Here is a 17447-nt window from a genome sequence, read left to right on the forward strand (position 1 = left end):
GCGCTCGGGAGGCAGAGGCAGGCGGATCTCTGTGAGTTCAAGGCCAGCCCGGTCTACATAGTGAGTTCCAGGACAGCTGGGGCTACAGGGAGACCCTGTCTCAAAAAGACATAAACAGAAAAAAAATAAAAGGAAATAAGATTACTTCTTAAACATGAGGGTTTTGTTGCTGTTGTTTTTTTAGTGTATGAATGTATTACCTGTGTGTATGTATGTGCACACATATGCAGTGCCTGAGGAGGTCAGAGGAGGGTGCTGGATCCTCTGGAACTGGAGTTATGGACACTTGTTATACGCCATGTGGGTGCTAGGAACTGAATCTGGGTCCTTTGCAAGAGCAGACAGTGCTCTTAACCACTGAGCCATCTCTTCAGCCTTCTGTTTTTGTTTTTTGAGGTAGGGTCTTGCCGTGCTACATGCTAGATAGCTCTGGCTTGCCTCAAACTTGTTCTGGGACTAGAGATGTGGGCCACCATATCTTGCAAAAGTCACTTTTTAATTAAACAAATGATTGATGGATATGTACTGTGTGTATAATTATATTTTGAAGCAGGATTTTCTCTGTAGCCCAGAACAGCCTGCAGCTTTCAATCTCCCTGCCTTAGCATCTTGGGTGATATGATTATAGGTGTGTACTGTGACACCTAGCTGTGTTTCTTTATTCTCTAAGATTTCAGGAACAGATTAACCGCATCTTAAGACACTGTTAAAAAGAGGACGTTAAGAAGAGAAAAATTGTTTGGTCACCAAGGGAGTTTTAGTTTTTTTGAACCACTTTAAGGGTATTCCCAATGTTCTAATTTTGTGCAACTCTACAATACAGGCATCACCAATGATCTAATGCATAGTATTTTCAGTATGCAATGCTGTGTTTCTTTGAAGCCAGAAGAGTCACAAGTACCAGTCTTGGAGACTGAAAATGAGTATTGAGGTTATTGTGGAGAGTTCCTGAGGATATATATGTTTGAACCTTTGAGAGTAGAACCAAAGATCACAGTATTAAAAAAAATGATTTAGGGCATCTTAGACTAAAGAATTAGAAACTAAAGATTGTTTTTTTTATAGCGTTCTCTAGGTGTATTTAAAGTACTTTGTTGGGACTGGAGAGATGGCTCAGCAGTTAAGAATACTGGTTGTTCTTGCAGAAGACCTGGGTTCGAATCCCAGCACCCACATGGCAGCTAACAACTGTCCATAATTCCAGTAGCAGGGGATCCAACAGCCTCTTCTGCCCTCCGAGGGCATTGCCCGACACAGGTGCACTTACCTACATGCAGACAATACACGAATACACATAAAATAAAAATAATAAAAAATTTTTAAAGTACTTTGTTATGTTCAAGGTCTTGGAGAAATTAGAGATTTTTTTTTAGAAATACTTGAAGGTGCCACTGCTGGTTGTTTTTTGTTTTTTGTTTTTTCATGCTGAGACTTGTTTCTGTGAGGTCAGACATCTGTAGGAGCGGTGATACTGTTGATAGGGTGAAGTTATATAGAATTTGACAGGTAGAGTAGATTTCCATTTTTGTTGCTACAGTTGCTAATGAAGTATGAGCAGTGATTTTTAGTTTTAAGGAAATAAATACAGTCCTAGAGTCAAGATTACTCCTCTGTCAAAGAAATGTGGTTGATAGATAAGCACCCAACCTACTTAGGAAAATTGGCTTAAAATGTAAGAACTGCCTGTGAAAAAGCAGCATCCAGCCCAACAGTATTTTACGTACATGTTTGGATCACAGGAGGAACCTGATTATCATTGAATGATAGAAAGAAATGTTTGTTTTCTTGACCAAATTGTACTTCTTTTGTATTGGAAGAATCATGCTTGTGGCTGTTATAATACCAGGATAAGCCATCATGTAGCAAGTTTAGGCAGAATAAGTTTGCATCAACAGTATTTTATAAAATTGCTGTTGGGAAAAATACTACCATTTTGATTGGGGAACATTAAGATATTCAGACTAAGATTCAATTTCAAGTAATTTTAATATTTCAGCTAGGCATGGTTGCTTGAGAGGCAGAGGCAGGCTGATCTCAAGAGTTTAAGGCCAGCCTTGTCTGCATAATGAGTTGTAGGTCAGGGCTACATAGAGAGTCTGTATCTTTAAAACAAGAAAAGATTTCTTTCAGTACAAATATGCAAACTAAAATTCTTACTATCTTGTTATCTGTAAAACGAGAAAAATAAGAATGAGAGTAAGTAACCTTTCAGGAATTCGAAGATGAGAGTTGATCTTACTACAGGTTGTAACATAGAGCAAGTGCTTATTAACATGGAAAATGTACATTTTTACTTAGCTGTTAATGTCGTTATGTGTTCATTATTTCCTTCTTATTCATAAATCCTGTTTGCATCCTAAACTGCTGGCCACAGTCACTATTACTTACTTTTGTTTTGTTTTATTTTACAGGCAACAATCGGCATTGACTTCTTATCAAAGACAATGTACTTAGAGGATCGAACAGTGAGTAATGTTTTCAGTGTACAATTTTCTGCAACACTCCAGGTTAGAAAACTGTGGTCAAGTTACGATCAGTAGTTGTCACCATCAGAAGTACCTCTTAGCAAAATCACCAATGTTAATTTATTACAAAGTGAGTTGTTTTTAGCACTCCTGATTTATTTCTATGTAAGATTTGAAGGAAAGAAAGATTTTGTTTGTGCTGCAAAGTTCAGGTGTCAGTAGGCTTGTTAAAGAAAATCTACCATCTTGATTTGGAAAAAGGACAACAATTTGCGGGGGGGGAGGGTCTTTTTGAGACAGGGTCTCCCTATTGCCCCACTTAGCCTGGAACTTGCTATGTAGACCAGGCCGGCCTTGAACTCACAGAGATCACCTGCCTCTGCCTCCTTGAATCTCTGCTGGGATTCAAGGCGTGTGCCACTATGCCCAGCAACAATTTTTTTGTTGTTGTTCTTATTTTGTGTGTACAAGTGTTTTGCCTTACATATATGTAAGTGCACCTATGTCATGAAAAGCCCATGGAGATCAGACGAAGGTACCAGATACCCTGGAACTGGAATTGTTAGCTGCCATGTAGGTGGTGGAAACCAAATCTGGGTTCTCTGCAAGAGCAGCCAGTGCTCTTTACTGCTGAGCCATCTCTCCAGCCCCCGACAACAAATAATTTTTTATTAAAAGAGAATTAAGAGAATTTTTATGAATGATTTAGAGCTGCTAAAGATCTTTCAAATGCCACTCTTAGAACATTCAGAAAGATTTCACTTAAACATCACAGTTTGTGAACTTAGACTTTCTTTGTCAGAGCAGAATGTGTAACAAAGTGATTGAATAGAGAAAAATGTGTATTTTTCTGTTGAATTTTTATCTTCTATACTATTGAATGTTCCTTTTGCATAAATTTTGTATTCTAACCTCTTCCTCCTTGAAGTAATTCCTATCACCTAGCCTGTGAATAAATTAAATGCACTATTGCAGGACCTGTACTACAAAATAATACATTGTCTAATGCTTTGTCTTATTTCTGAAGTGTGTGATTTTTTTTTTTCTTTTGGATGTTTTCATATATAACATAACAATTCTTAAAACTTGAAAGCTTGGAAACTTTTTTATAGGTAAGAAAACTTGATGTTTATTTTCAGGCTTATCTTTAGATAATACGGTTATTGGGGGAAGAAACATTTATATAGGATTGCAGGTATTTATTTTTTCTTTTTTGTGCAGTATCCACAATGTTCTAGCCAGAAATGTATAGGAGAAACATAAGCATAGTAGTCACGGACCCAGGAAAGACATTTTAGCTTCTGAGAAACTTTCAAAGGATTGGACTCTTTACCCTGTTATCTAATAGCTGAGGTGTTTGCTGTCGTTACCTTCGTTCTCTTTTATGCTCAGTCTTTTTATAATCTAGAAGATAGGGGGATTCAAAGTTACAGGGAAGGAAAAAAGGGAAATCTTCCCAGTAGCATTCAGTCATGTACTTTCAGAACAAGCAAATTTGTAATACCTACTTACTCCCTTTTCAAAGTGGAGTTTTGTGTCATTTTCATTGCTTACTTCTACATTAAACCTCTTACATGAGTTGTCTACCATACATCTTCCCCCTTTCCTTTTTTTTTCTTTAAGTATTAGTTTTTGGGGGATTTTTGGTTTTGTTTTGGTTTTTTTTTTTTTTTTTTTTTTTTTTTCCCATCCCACATAGCCTCAGGTGTCCTGGAACTCACTATGTAGACCAGGCTGGCCTTGAACTCATAGAGATCCACTCTGCCTCCCAAGTGCTACGATTAAATGCATGTACCACCATGCCCGGTGTCAGTTGAACTTTTCATTTGTTACAGTATGAAAGATGTTAATAATGATAATTGTCAATGAAAGACACCTTTCTTCCTTTGACAGAAGCAACACCTCGGATCAACTCCTTTGGAAATATCCTTTAAAATTCTTCAACACGTAAAGAAAATAGATGGCATGCCTACAGCTAGCACCATGCTCAACATGAGGCTGTGTGCTTTACAGTAAGAATGACATGCTCCACTCTCCACAACGGGCTGTGGGATACTGCGGGTCAGGAACGTTTCCGTAGCCTCATTCCCAGTTACATCCGAGATTCTGCTGCAGCCGTAGTAGTTTACGATATCACAAGTAGGTATATTGCAATGGGTTGACCTTTCTTACTTTTCTTGCTTGTTTGACTGATTTTGTTGTTAGGTACGATTGCAATTATGGGACACAGCAGGTCAAGAGCGGTTCAGGAGCTTGATTCCTAGCTACATTCGTGACTCCACTGTGGCAGTTGTTGTTTATGATATCACAAGTGAGTGGGGGGAATTATGCATTTCTAATCTTCTGTCAACCTTTAGCTTAGCTGCATGCATGTTCTTGTCTTGTGCTTGTTTCCCTTATTGGCATGTAAAAATAAGTTTTATCATAGCAAACCATATCACAGCCTAGCCAAGTCAGAAATACTTGCCTCCATGTTTGTACCCATATGTTTTATGTCTAGTTTGCCAGGGTGTTCACATCTAAAAATTGTCTTTTGGGTCCAATGAATCCTTTCCAAGTCGTTCTTAGTGTCCTGTTATCCCTAAACTATCCAATAATTACAGTTGAAGGAATATTATTCATTAGTTTGACCTCAGATTCCTCTAAATAATATGTACTGAAGTCTCTTGCCAGGTTTTCCAAATTCTACATGGCTTCTGTTGAGGCTTTGAAAAGCTGCCAGGTAGTTTTGTCTCTGCTTTCCCTTCAAGTTATTCTCTCTCAGTAGAGGAAAATACAGAGAAACATTATGTGTGCTTTTCTGTTAATCATTTTTGTTGGAATATATGGATTCTGTGACTGATTTACTTTGTTGCTAACAAATCCCATTTTCATTTCTCTCCGAGAAAAGATTTTAAATGGGAAATGAAACAGTAGTCTTTTTATTTTCCCTAAAACCTGAGTACCTTTGGCTTTTAAGTACTGTAAATTTTCTATGGAGCATTCATGTCTACTCTCTGATTAAAATTAATCTTTGTAAATTAAACGCAGTGTTTAATATTGTTCCATAGACTGATCTGTAATTTATAAGAGAACCAAGGTTATATATACAGCATCTTAGACTTCTTTTAAAATATCATATATAGGCTATTGATTTGAACTAGTCATAATGTTAGAAATTTTTGTGTGTTTGCTCAGTCAGAGGTCATAGTTACTAAAAAAAAATTGCATTGACAAAATTAGAAGATCGCATTCAGAGATTTCTTTTTCATTTTTACCTTTTTGGGATATGTGCTGTATGCAGTGTTCTTTTGCAGCTTTACTTTGGGTTGCTACTTGTTTAAAACAATACTCATTATAATGGATTGACCAATTTTGTAGCTTTAAAATGTTTGTGCTTACTTTAACCAAAGCAAGAGAAGCTGATAATATTTTTCTTTTAAAATTCTACATATGTGGTTAAAATATTAGTAAATTGCTTTTTTTAGCTACTGGGGAAAAAAGTTGACATACTCTACATAGAATCCAATACTAAAAAGGTTGAATTTAGCTAAAGTGATTCTGGTACATCAAACTATAAACTGAAGGTTTTATGAAAGAAGAAAGGATTGGAAAAAATAAGGTTAAAGTGATCACAAACTGAGTAAGTAACACAAGCACAGAGGTGTTGAAAGCTATTTAAAGGCTTTACAAATTTTCTGAATGTCTTGGGACTTCCTGGCTGACATACTTTTGAAAATGCTTTCTTTGTCATGTTTGGTATGAGTATAAGTGATCAAAAAAAGCATTGTGGCAATGTAACACCATATTATCTGCTGTAGCTGTCCTTATATTTCAAAGAGTTTGGTATTTTTTTAATTATATAGTGCATTGTACTGGTTTGGTTGTTGTCAGAAAGCTTTCCTCCCAAATGAACTTTGAGGATTTTATTCTTCACATTTGCTCAGATCACTGACAGATAAACAGATAAAATGGAGTTATGTTGTAGGCACATTAAAAGTGGGTTCTTAATGTGCTGCCTCCCTTCCAACTTTCCAACTTCGGGTATTTGTGGGGATTGGTTTCTTTAGCTAGCAGACGCATTTTCAGTAACACTAATCCCTCTGTCCATTCTCTATACCAGATGTAAACTCATTCCAGCAAACTACAAAATGGATCGATGATGTCAGAACAGAAAGAGGAAGTGATGTTATCATCATGTTAGTAGGAAATAAAACAGATCTTGCTGATAAGAGGTATGGAAATAAAACAGATCTTGCTGATAAGAGGTATGAAGTAACTGTGTGAATGCTTTGTTTCTATGTTAAGCAGCATGTTAATTTGTTTACTAAAACTTGTTTTGAAAGGAGACATGTTTCATCCTTCAGTTTATACCCCCCTTTTCTTTATGGAGATACTCTGAAATAAAGTATAAACATTAAATTCAATTCTTTAAGGGGAAATGAGTTTTATTTTGTGGAAGCCCATAGACAGCTCGTTTACAGAATTGTTACATGTGAGACTAGTAAATATTTTACATTTTTTAGGACTCATAAGTGGGGACAATGATTTGTTAAAGAGCAAACAATTTTTAAGTAAGTCTTTAAAACATATTCATAATGATTAAATGCACATACTTCTTGTACTCGTCTTATAAACACTTATTATAATTCAGTGATGTGGTCTTTGTGTGCTTGTGGTTTTTTTTAAATTATGTGGTTGAGCCAGACTGTGTAGTTCAACAGGATATGAATAGCTTGATTGTGATCCCTTAGTTAAATGAGCAAAACCATATTCAAGTCACAAGGTACAAAGTGTGTTAACATTCACTGTACAGTCCATGGTGTGAATAATCTGCTTTCAGCATTCTTTTTTTTTGGGGGGGGGGGTCTTTTTGAGACAGGGTCTCCCTGTAGCCCCAGCTGTCCTAGAACTCACTATGTAGACCAGGCTGGCCTTGAACTCACAGAGATCCGCCTGCCTCTGCCTCCCAAGTGCTGGGACTACAGGCATGTGCCACCATGCCCAGCTTGCTTTCAGCATTCTTAACTAGTCTTCTACATATTATTCTATCTACTTCAGTCTTTGACCATAGTATTTAATTAGAAGGAGCTTTTATTATTTATTATTTGTTTATTCATATGGTGGACATTGAGATTGAGGTAATGAACTTGTGCTATGAACTAAAATGTTGCAACAAAATCTAAAGACTTACAAAGATGTTAAGTCTACTTTTGCCCACTTGGACAAATAGAATTGGTAGTAGAATTGCAAAAGTAATCTTTCTTAATTTAAAAATATATTCCAAATTTAATTTCATCTTTATAAAAAATATTTGCATGTGAATTACTACCATACAAACTTTCATTAATCTTCAGCATGAAATTTTGAAGATTACATTGTTAAGGTCACTTCAGTAGAGTTCATAGATACTTCCATTTTATATAGGAAAATTGCATATCTGAAATTGTTTTGCTTTATTGCCAGTCTTCTAAAGTGGATTTTTTTTAATTATTTTTTTTTAATGTGTATGAGTGTTGCATGTATGTAAGTGCAGCCATGTCCTATAATGCCCGAGGAGGTCAGAAGAAGGTGTTGGGGTCCCCTGGAACTGGAGTTATTTCAGCTGTCATGTTAGTGCTAGGATTTATATCCAGGTCTTTTTTTTTTTTTTTTTTTTTTTTAATGTTGCTGTATTATTATTATTTTTGTCTTTTTTTGAGACAGGGTCTCCCTGTAGTCCCAGCTGTCCTGGAACTCACTATGTAGACCAGGCTGGCCTTGAACTCACAGATATCCGCCTGCCTCCACCTCCCGAGTGCTGGGATTAAAGGCGTGCGCCACCACGCCCGGCTATATCCAGGTCTTTTGCAAGAACAGTTGGTGCTCTTAACCACTGAACCATCTCTTTAGCCCCTAAAGTGGGTGCTTTAAAAACATCTATTTTTATTCATATACCCCCACCCCCACCCCCGGCCAGGCTTTCATGCATCCCAGGTAGACCTTCAACTCGATATGTAGCTGAGAATGACCTGAATTTCTGATCTTCTACCTCTACCTACTGCACTATCACACCTAGGTTATGCAATACTAGAGGTTGCAGGGCTTCATGCATGCTAGGGCACACTCTACCACCTGAGCTATATCCCCGAAACTAGAACTCCTTTAGTCTACTAAAATAAGTTCTAAACGAGTAATGGTTAAAATGTTTTTTAAAAAATACTAAGGGACTGGAGAGATGGCTCAGCGATTTAGATTTTTAAAAATTTTTATTATTTTTGTTTTATGTGTACGTGTGTATTGCCTGCATGTAGGTAAGTGCACCTGTGTTGTGCGGTGCCCTCAGAGGTCAGAAAAGGGTGTCGGATCCCCTGGGACTGGAGTTACTGACAGTTGTTAGCTGCCACGTGGGTGCTGGGATTCGAACCCAGGTCTTCTGCAAGAACAACCAGTGTTCTTAACCACTGAGCCATCTCTCTAGCCCCAAATAAAATATTTTTAAAAAGAACTTACAAAAAATAAATTAAAATGTCTTGGTAGAGAGTGGCCTTCACAGACATGTCATTTAACTGTAAAGAGAAAGATTGGTAAGTTTCTGTACATAAAGATTATATGCTGTGATTTTGATGATGATTTACAAGATTGATAGTGCACAGTTTTGACAAGATTTGAATAAAGAAAAACTTACACATTGAAAATAGCTGAATACACAATTTTGGGGGAGATGCTGACATCATAATTGAAAATTTGTATTGACTGAGGCAGGAGGGTCATGAGTTTCAGAAGCTAGAAGGCTGGCTAGCTTAGCATGTGCAGCAGTGAACAGGAGCCTGTCTCAAACAAGATGGAGGTGAGGACCAACATCCAAAGTTTTCCTCTCATCTCCACACACTGCACCCTGCACTCACACAAATGCACATACACACATTCAAATATGCACATAAAAGATTCTATAAAAGAATTTTTGCAATATTACTTTAGTACTAAATTTTTAAAATATAAGAAGTTAGATGCTACTTTATAAGCAAAAATACTTTATATCCATTGGAAAAAATGAGAGGAGTATGTCTTAACACATGAAGTTTAGTTGGTTTGTGTGTGTGTGTGTATTATATCTTTTTTTTCTATTAAAGAAAAGATGGTAGAAGCTAGTGTTGGCAGCATGTGCCTGTAATATAGCACTTCAGAGGCTGAGGCAGGAGGATTATGAGTTCCAGGACAGCCTAAGATACTGTATTAGTTTGCTTTCTGTTGCTGTGATAAACACCACGACCGAATGCAACTTGGAGAAGAACAAGTTTATTTCATCTTCATTTTATACTTCACAGTCACAACCCATAATTGAAGAAAGTGAAGACAGGAACCTGTAATAGGAACCATGGAGGAATACTGCTTTCTGGCTCATGCTCAATTAGCTTTCTTATACAGCCTAGACCCTCCTGCCTAGGGATGGTGCTGCCCACAGTGGGCAGGGCCCTCCCACATCAATCCTCACTCTCTTACAGACATGGTCACAGGCCGTTCTGATCAAAGCAGTTCTTCAGTTGAGGGTCCCTTGGGACCCTTAAAGTTATGTCAAGTTGACAATAAAAACTAACCAACATAGATTAAAAAAAAAAAAACAAGCGTGAAGCTTAACCAGAGTTAGATTCAGGAAAGGAGTCTGATTTTGGAGGATTTTATTATTCATTGATTCTTCCCCCACGCTGGACTTTTTGAATCAGGGTCTCCCTATAGCTCTAGCTGGAACTCCCTGTGTAGACCAGGTTGGCCTTGAACTCATAGAGATTCACCTGCCTGTGCCTATGAACTCATGAGACTAAAGGTGTGTGCCATTGGGCATGGCTGATTTTTTTTTTAAGGGATTATGTCTGCCATCAAGAATTTTTAAGACTTGAAGGAAGTCTAGAATTTGTTTCAGTGTCTCTATAGGACTCCTAGTTGCCTAGTTGTCCCCTACATGTAGTGATCCCAGACATTTCCAATAGTCACTTGGTAAACATAGCTTATTAAATACATTTATAAAGCTAGCTGTTGTAAAGGATTATGGCTTTATTTTATTTGGTGTGTGTGTATTTTATTTTTTTTTGCTAGAGATTGATTCCCAAGGCCTTGTGATTGCCAAGCAAGTAGTCTACAACTGAGTTGTATCCTCTAGTTAATTTTTAAAAATTTTGGGCCTACTTCTAGATATAATGGGGTCCTTAAATACATGTTGTAAATAGTCTTGCTTGGGGCTTGAGAGGTGGCTCAGCAGTTAACACTAGGTAAATTATCAGCACCCACATGTCAGCTAACAATAGTCTATAACTCTAGTTCTAGGGGTATCCAATGTCCTCCACAGGCACTGCACAACATGGGTATACAAACTTATACACATGCAGTCAATACATTCATACAGAAAAAAATAATTTTTTTTTTTTTTTGGTCTTTTTGAGATAGGGTTTCCCTGTATCCCCAGCTTTCCTGGAACTCACTATGTAGACCAGGCTGGCCTTGAACTCAGAGATCCTCCTGCCTCTGCCTCCCAAGTGCTGGGATTAAAGGCGTGCACCACCATGCCCAGCAATTAATAAAATATTTTACAAAAGAATCTTGCTAGCCATATATGGTGGCACATGCCTGTACACCAAGCACTTTGCAAGCAAAAGCAGGAGGATCAACCAGAAATTTGAGGTCAGACTGATCTATATAGGGAGTTCCAGGCTAACAAAGGCTATATAGCAAGATCTTGCCTCAAAAAACAAATAACAAAGGCAAGAAAGATGACTCGGCAATTAAGAGCACTGGCTGCTTTTCCAGGGGGATCTGACACCCTCTTCTGACCTCCATGGGCATTACATGGTATGAGTGCACTTTCATACATGCAAACAATACACTCATAAACATAAAATAAAAACAATAAAATTAAAACAACACTAGCCGGGCATGGTGGTGCACGCCTTTAATCACCGCACTTGGGAAGCAGAGGCAGGCGGATCTTTGTGAATTCGAGGCCAGCCTGGTCTAATAGTCATAAAGCTAGACTAGCCTATTGTACAAGTTTCAAACCAGCTAGAGCAGTATAGAAAGATCCTGTCTCAAAAAAGAAGAATTTTTCTACATGATTCTGATGCAGCGAAACTACAGTTGGACTACTACTATACCTAATCTTAAAGTATAATGGTGGCTGGAGAGATGAGTTAGCAGTTAAGAGCACTGGCTGCTCTTCCAGAGGACCGGGGTTTGATTCCCAGTACCCATAGGATGGCTAACAACTGTCTGTAACTCCAGTTCCAAGGGATTCCTCACCTTCTTTTGACCTTTGTGAGCATTGCACGACATGGGTACACTTACACACATGCAGGCAATACACTCATACACAGAAAAAAAAATTTTATTGGGAGAACTTAGAATTACCCTAGTGAATATACTCAGGATTTTAAAACCAGGAAAGAAGGCTGGAGAGATGGCTCAGAGACATAAGCTGCTCTTACAGAGGATTCAAATTTGGTCCCTAGCACTCACATGGTAGCTTAATACCCTCCTGTAACTCAGTTCCAATGGATCTTATGCCCTCTTCTGGCCTCTTGGGCACCAGGCATGTGTGTGGTACACATACATACATGGATGTAGAACACTCTTCCACTTAAAATTAGAGAAGTATTTATTGGAATAGCAAGCTGGTTCAGCACATAAAGAACTTGTACAATCCTGGTGCCTTGGGTTTGGTCCTCCAAAGCCATATAAAGGTAAAAGGAGAAAACCAGTTTCACAGAGTTGTCCTCTGACTTCCAGATATACACTGTAGCATGGGCATGCCCACACATGCCTTATATATACAATAATAATAACTAAATAAATTTTAAGGTATTTAGTTAAGTACTACTCAGATGCTGCTATTATTCCATAAAGTAGTTCATAAAAAAGACAGCTCTTGGCTGGGCATAGTGGCACATACCTATAATCCTTGTACTTGGTAAGTTCAGACAGGAAGATCAGCAGTTCAAAGTCGGTCCTGGCTACATAGTGAGCTTGAGGCCAACCTGGCCTACATGAGACTCAATGTATTTTAAAGATAGTTTAGTCTTAACAGGAAGTTCTTGTTAGTATCCTTGCCACCTTCTTCCTTCTTTATTAAACATGGGGTGGGGGTGAGACTTCTTCAAGAAGCATTTATCAGGCTGGGTGTGATGGGGCACGCCTTTAATCCCAGCACTTGGGAGGCAGAGGCAGGTGGATCTCTGTGAGTTCAAGGCCAGCCTGGTCTACATAGTGAGTTCCAGGACAGCTGGGGCTACTGGGAGACCCTATCTCAAAAAAGACCCCCCTCAAAAAAAGAAGCATTTATCCTAGAGAGTGACCTAGACAGTAAGTCATTAAGCTGGGAACAGTAGCACATTCCTATAATTCCAGCTGTTTGAGAAGCCAAAGCAGGAGGGTGATGAGTTTAGGACTGGCCTAAGTATCATAGCCAGGCCTCATCCTTAAAAAACAAGGGACTGGGGCCACAAGATGGATCAGTGGGTTAAAGGCATTTTCTGCCCAGCCCGAGTAACCTACATAATGAAAGGAGAGAACCGATTTCCACAAGTTGTCCTCTGACCTCTGTGTGTGCACCATGAGATGTGCCTGCCCCCCCCCCAAATAAATACATGTAAAAAAATTTAAAATTCAGCTGGGCGTGGTGGTGCACACCTGTAGTCCCAGCACTTGGGAGGCAGAGGCAGGTGGATCTCTGTGAGTTCAAGGCCAGCCTGGTCTACATAGTGAGCTCCAGGCCAGCTGGGGCTACAGGGAGACCCTGTCTCAGACCAAAAAAAAAGTGACTGATGACTTTAAAGTGGTTTTTTTTTTTTTATTGTTGTGTGTGTATGTGTGCGTGCGTGCGTGCGTGTGTGCGCGCATGCACGCGTATAGAGGTCAGAGGACAAATTTAGGTACTCACTTCTTTGACCTTTACACGGACCTACCCAGCTACTCATCTTTTTGAGTGAAAATGTAAAGGAGTCAACAATGTAGTGGGACGAATTAACTGTAACTTCAGCAAACAAATTCTAGGCAAAAATGAAAAAAAATCCTTGCTGTGGGAATCCACTTAGGAAACAGTAAGGAGGTAGATAATCTGAATTTTTAAAAATGATAATGGTGCTGAGATGTAGTTTAGTTGATAGAGGGCTTGCCTAGAGAGCACAAAGCTCTGGGTCAATCCCCAGTACCACGTAAATTGGGGTTGGTGGCACATGCCTGTGACCTCAGTGAGTTTGAGGATACCTTGGGCTACATGAACTCCTTCCTATCTTTAAAAAAAATATAATAATAATAATGGAAAGAATAGTAGCCAACAAGGTTAAAAAAAATAAAATGGAGGACTGGAGAGATGGCTTCTTAGCGGTTAAGAGCACTGACTGTTCTTACAGCAGACTTGGGTTTGAATCCCAGCACCCACATGGCAGCTAACAACTGTAACTCCAGTTCCAGGGGATCTGACGCCCTCTTCTGTTCCCCGCTAGAATTACACAACATGGTTGCAACTTGCATACGTGCACACAATGTACACATACACATAAAATGAAAATAAAGCAAAAAAAAAGTTATTTATGGGGCTGGAGAGATGGTTTGCTGATTAAGAGCACTGACTGCTCTTGCAGAGGACCCAGATTCAGTTCCCCGCATCCCCATATTGGCTAACAGCCATCTGTAACTCCAGTTCCAGGGGATCTGACCCCTTCTGTCCTCCCCAGGCATTGCACTATGGGTGCATTTGCATATTGTAGGCATGAGATTAGAGGATTTGAGTAGATGAGTAATCCACCTCCCCTAAAAGGCTTTTATTATTTTTTATGGGTTGGTGGGTACCAGGGCCTTATGTGGAGGTCAAGAGGACAGTGTGTGAGAGTCTACCATGTGGGTCCCAAGGATCAAACTCAGGTTGTCTTGGTGGCAAGCACCTTCACCCACTGAACCATCTCGCCATTCCTAGAGGAGTAATTTTCAGTGGATTACTGTTAGCTCTGTTGAAAATAAAGGAGAAATGATAGATGTGAGATCAGTGAGGAGGCTAACAAGGCAGTCATCTAAGCAATAAAAGATGAACTTGAACCCAGACAGTGATTTTTTTTTTTTTCCCCGTCTTTTTGAGACAGGGTCTACCTGTAGCCCTGGCTGTCCTGGAACTCACTATGTAGACCAGGCTGGCCTTGAACTCACAAGATCCGCCTGTCTCTGCCTCCCAAGTCCTGGGATTAATGGCGTGTGCCACCACGCCCAGCATCAGATATATTTCACAGGAGAATAAGATTTTAAAGCAATTTATATTTCTAACAATTAATGAAGTTACATAAATTATAGGAACAAATTGACATAAAGATACTTCTTCCAAAAAGTTTAGAATCACAAGTCTAAACACTTACGTTTTATTTGTGTATGTGCGTGTGTGCCAGCACACCTGTTTTTCTGTGCAGATCTTTTGGAGGCCAAAAGATGTTAAATGTAGAGTGAATCATAGGTGGTTGTGAGCTGCCACATGGGTGCTGGGCTCTTAACCACTGAACCATCTCTCTGGCCTCCTTTATGATTTAATATTAAGGGAGGAAAAGCAGGCTGTTCAGGTTTGGTTTTGTGGGTGGCTTTTGTTTCTGTTTCTTAATGCCACAATGGCCCTAGGACAGTGCGTGTGTTAGACATAATCTGCTACTGAACCATACCCCAGCCCCTAAGATTTTGATTGTTTTCGTTGGTTTGTTTGTGACCAGGTCTCATAAGCCCAGGCTGGCTTTGAATTTAAGATATCCCTGCCTCATTCCTGCTGTTGGGATTATAGGTATAAGCCACAACATCCAGCCCACTCACAAACTTCTTTAAATTAGAAGGACTTGTGAGATAGCTCAGTGGGTAAAGGTGCTTATCTCTAAGCACCTCATGATCTGACTTAGATCCCCAGGATCCACATGATGGAAAGAGAAAACCAACTTGCACAAATTGTCCTCTGATTCCCCCACCTGTATGCCATGACACAAGTATGCCCCCCCATATATCCATATAGATATGAGTATATATGTATATATATGTGTGTGTGTGTGTGTATAAATAACAATAGATGTAAAAAGAGGTCATTTTTATTTTTACTTTTTTAGTAAATAGATCGAGGGTAGGAATGTACTTTGTTGATAACAGTGCTTGCCTAGTATGCATAAGACTCTGGGTTTGATCCCCAACACTGCTTAAAACCAGATATGGTAGTTCTTGCCTGTAATCCCAGCATTTGAGAGGTAGAAGCAGGAGAATCAGAAGTTGGGCTAGCAAGTTGTAGGCCAGGCTGGGATATATGAGAGACCCTGTCTCAAAACAGAAACAGACAATGAGGTCAGCCAACTAAAGGCAAATTAGTAAAATATACCTGTAAAAGATTTTGTAGGGCTAGGAAAATGGCTTGATGGATAAGAATGGTTGCTGTTAAGGACCTGAATTCAGATCCCCAGCACCCACATAAAAAGCCAGGTATGGGGTACTGGAGAGATGGCTCAGTGGTTAAGAGCACTGACTGCTTTTGCAGAGGACCTGGCTTAGATTCCCAACACCCATACAGCAGCTAACAGCCATCTGTAACTCCAGTTCCAGGGGATTCAACATCCTCTTCTGACCTCCATGTGCATTGCACATGGGTGCACTTACATACATGCAGGCAATATATTCATACACATAAAATTAAAACTAAAATATAATATAATAAAATATTTTATTTTTAATTTCATGGCGCTGGAGAGATGACTCAGCAGTTAAAAACACTTCCTGCTCTTGGAGAGGACTCAGATTTTGTTCCCAACATCCACATGGTGGCTAACAACTGTCCATAGCTCCAGTTCCATGAAATCAGTGCCCTCTTCTGGCCACCAAGGGCATTGTATGCATGTAGTGCACTGAACGTATGTGTAGGCAAAACACTTATATATACAAAGAGGAAAAATAAATTATAAATTTTTTCATTAAGATGTATGTTGGGGGGTGAATGTGGGTATGCTCATTGGTAGCATGTGTAAGGCTCTAGGTTCAATCCCTAGTATGGCAGGGGGTGGGGAGGGAGGGGATTAAGCGTAACATTCACACAAGATGTATACTGCTCTTGAGTGCTGCAGACTGTTGAAGTTTGAAGCTAATGCTATTTATGTAAGCAGTGCCCGTAGAATTTTGTTTACAGTCTTTACAGTCCCATCTTGAAAAATAAGAATTTGTCTTTTTAAAATTTTTCAACAGGCAAGTATCAATTGAGGAGGGAGAGAGGAAAGCCAAAGAGCTGAATGTTATGTTTATTGAAACCAGTGCAAAAGCAGGATACAATGTAAAGCAGGTAAGTGTTCTTTGATTATGAGTTGATGACAGTAAATTAAGAAAACATGAAATAGCCAGGCATGGTGGTGCACGACTTTATTCCCAGCACTCTGGAGGCAGAGGCAGGTGGATCTCTGTGAGTTCCAGGTCTCAAAAAGACGAGAGAGAGAGAGAGAGAGAGAGAGAGAGAGAATATGAGATAATTGTGAGCAAGCTATTCTCTAATGTAAGAGTTTCTTCCAGTTAACAACAACTGGCCTCATGAACTAGAAATGTATTTCAAAGTGAGAAAACTGTGGCATAATTTTTAGAAAAAGAGAAAGTTTTGACCAAATTGTTCATATTATACACAGGAAAGCCATGTCACTATGATTGTAAAATTTATGATTATAAAGCTTTAAACATCCCATACTCTTGCTACATCCCCGTGTCGTTTTCTGTTTTTTTGTTTTTTCAGAGTTGGATAGTCAAGACTATCGTAAATGAAAATAAATTTGTTTACTATAAAAGTACATTCTGATGACTTCATTCTTTATAAACTGCTGGTGGTTAAAACTGTTTACAAAAGGGTTTTTTATTTTTATATTTTTCTTTTGGCAAGAGGGAGTTTATAAGACCTCATATTACCAAGCTGTTTTCTATAAGGTAGGTCAGCCAAAACCTCAACTGGCCGAAGTCACATAGAGGCATGGTCTCACATTGAACTTACAGACAGTA

The 17447-nt window shown here is 39.0% G+C and overlaps 1 protein-coding gene across 2 annotated transcripts in view; it reads left to right on the plus strand.

Annotated features, from left to right (window-relative positions):
• Positions 1-17447, plus strand: part of Rab6a (RAB6A, member RAS oncogene family) — a 70235-nt gene that overhangs the window by 35823 nt on the left and 16965 nt on the right. The window contains exons 3-6 of one of the 2 annotated variants that reach the window (XM_017803067.2): positions 2412-2465; positions 4671-4776; positions 6568-6679; positions 16656-16749. In XM_017803067.2, coding sequence (XP_017658556.1) covers positions 2412-2465; positions 4671-4776; positions 6568-6679; positions 16656-16749 — 366 coding nt within the window. Of the gene's footprint in view, positions 1-2411; positions 2466-4670; positions 4777-6567; positions 6713-16655; positions 16750-17447 lie in introns of both variants that reach the window. The other variant, XM_008852717.3, reaches the window with a different exon arrangement.

Source organism: Nannospalax galili, unplaced genomic scaffold (assembly GCF_000622305.1).
Source record: "Nannospalax galili isolate Female #2095 unplaced genomic scaffold, S.galili_v1.0 scaffold686, whole genome shotgun sequence".
Lineage (NCBI taxonomy): Eukaryota > Metazoa > Chordata > Mammalia > Rodentia > Spalacidae > Nannospalax > Nannospalax galili.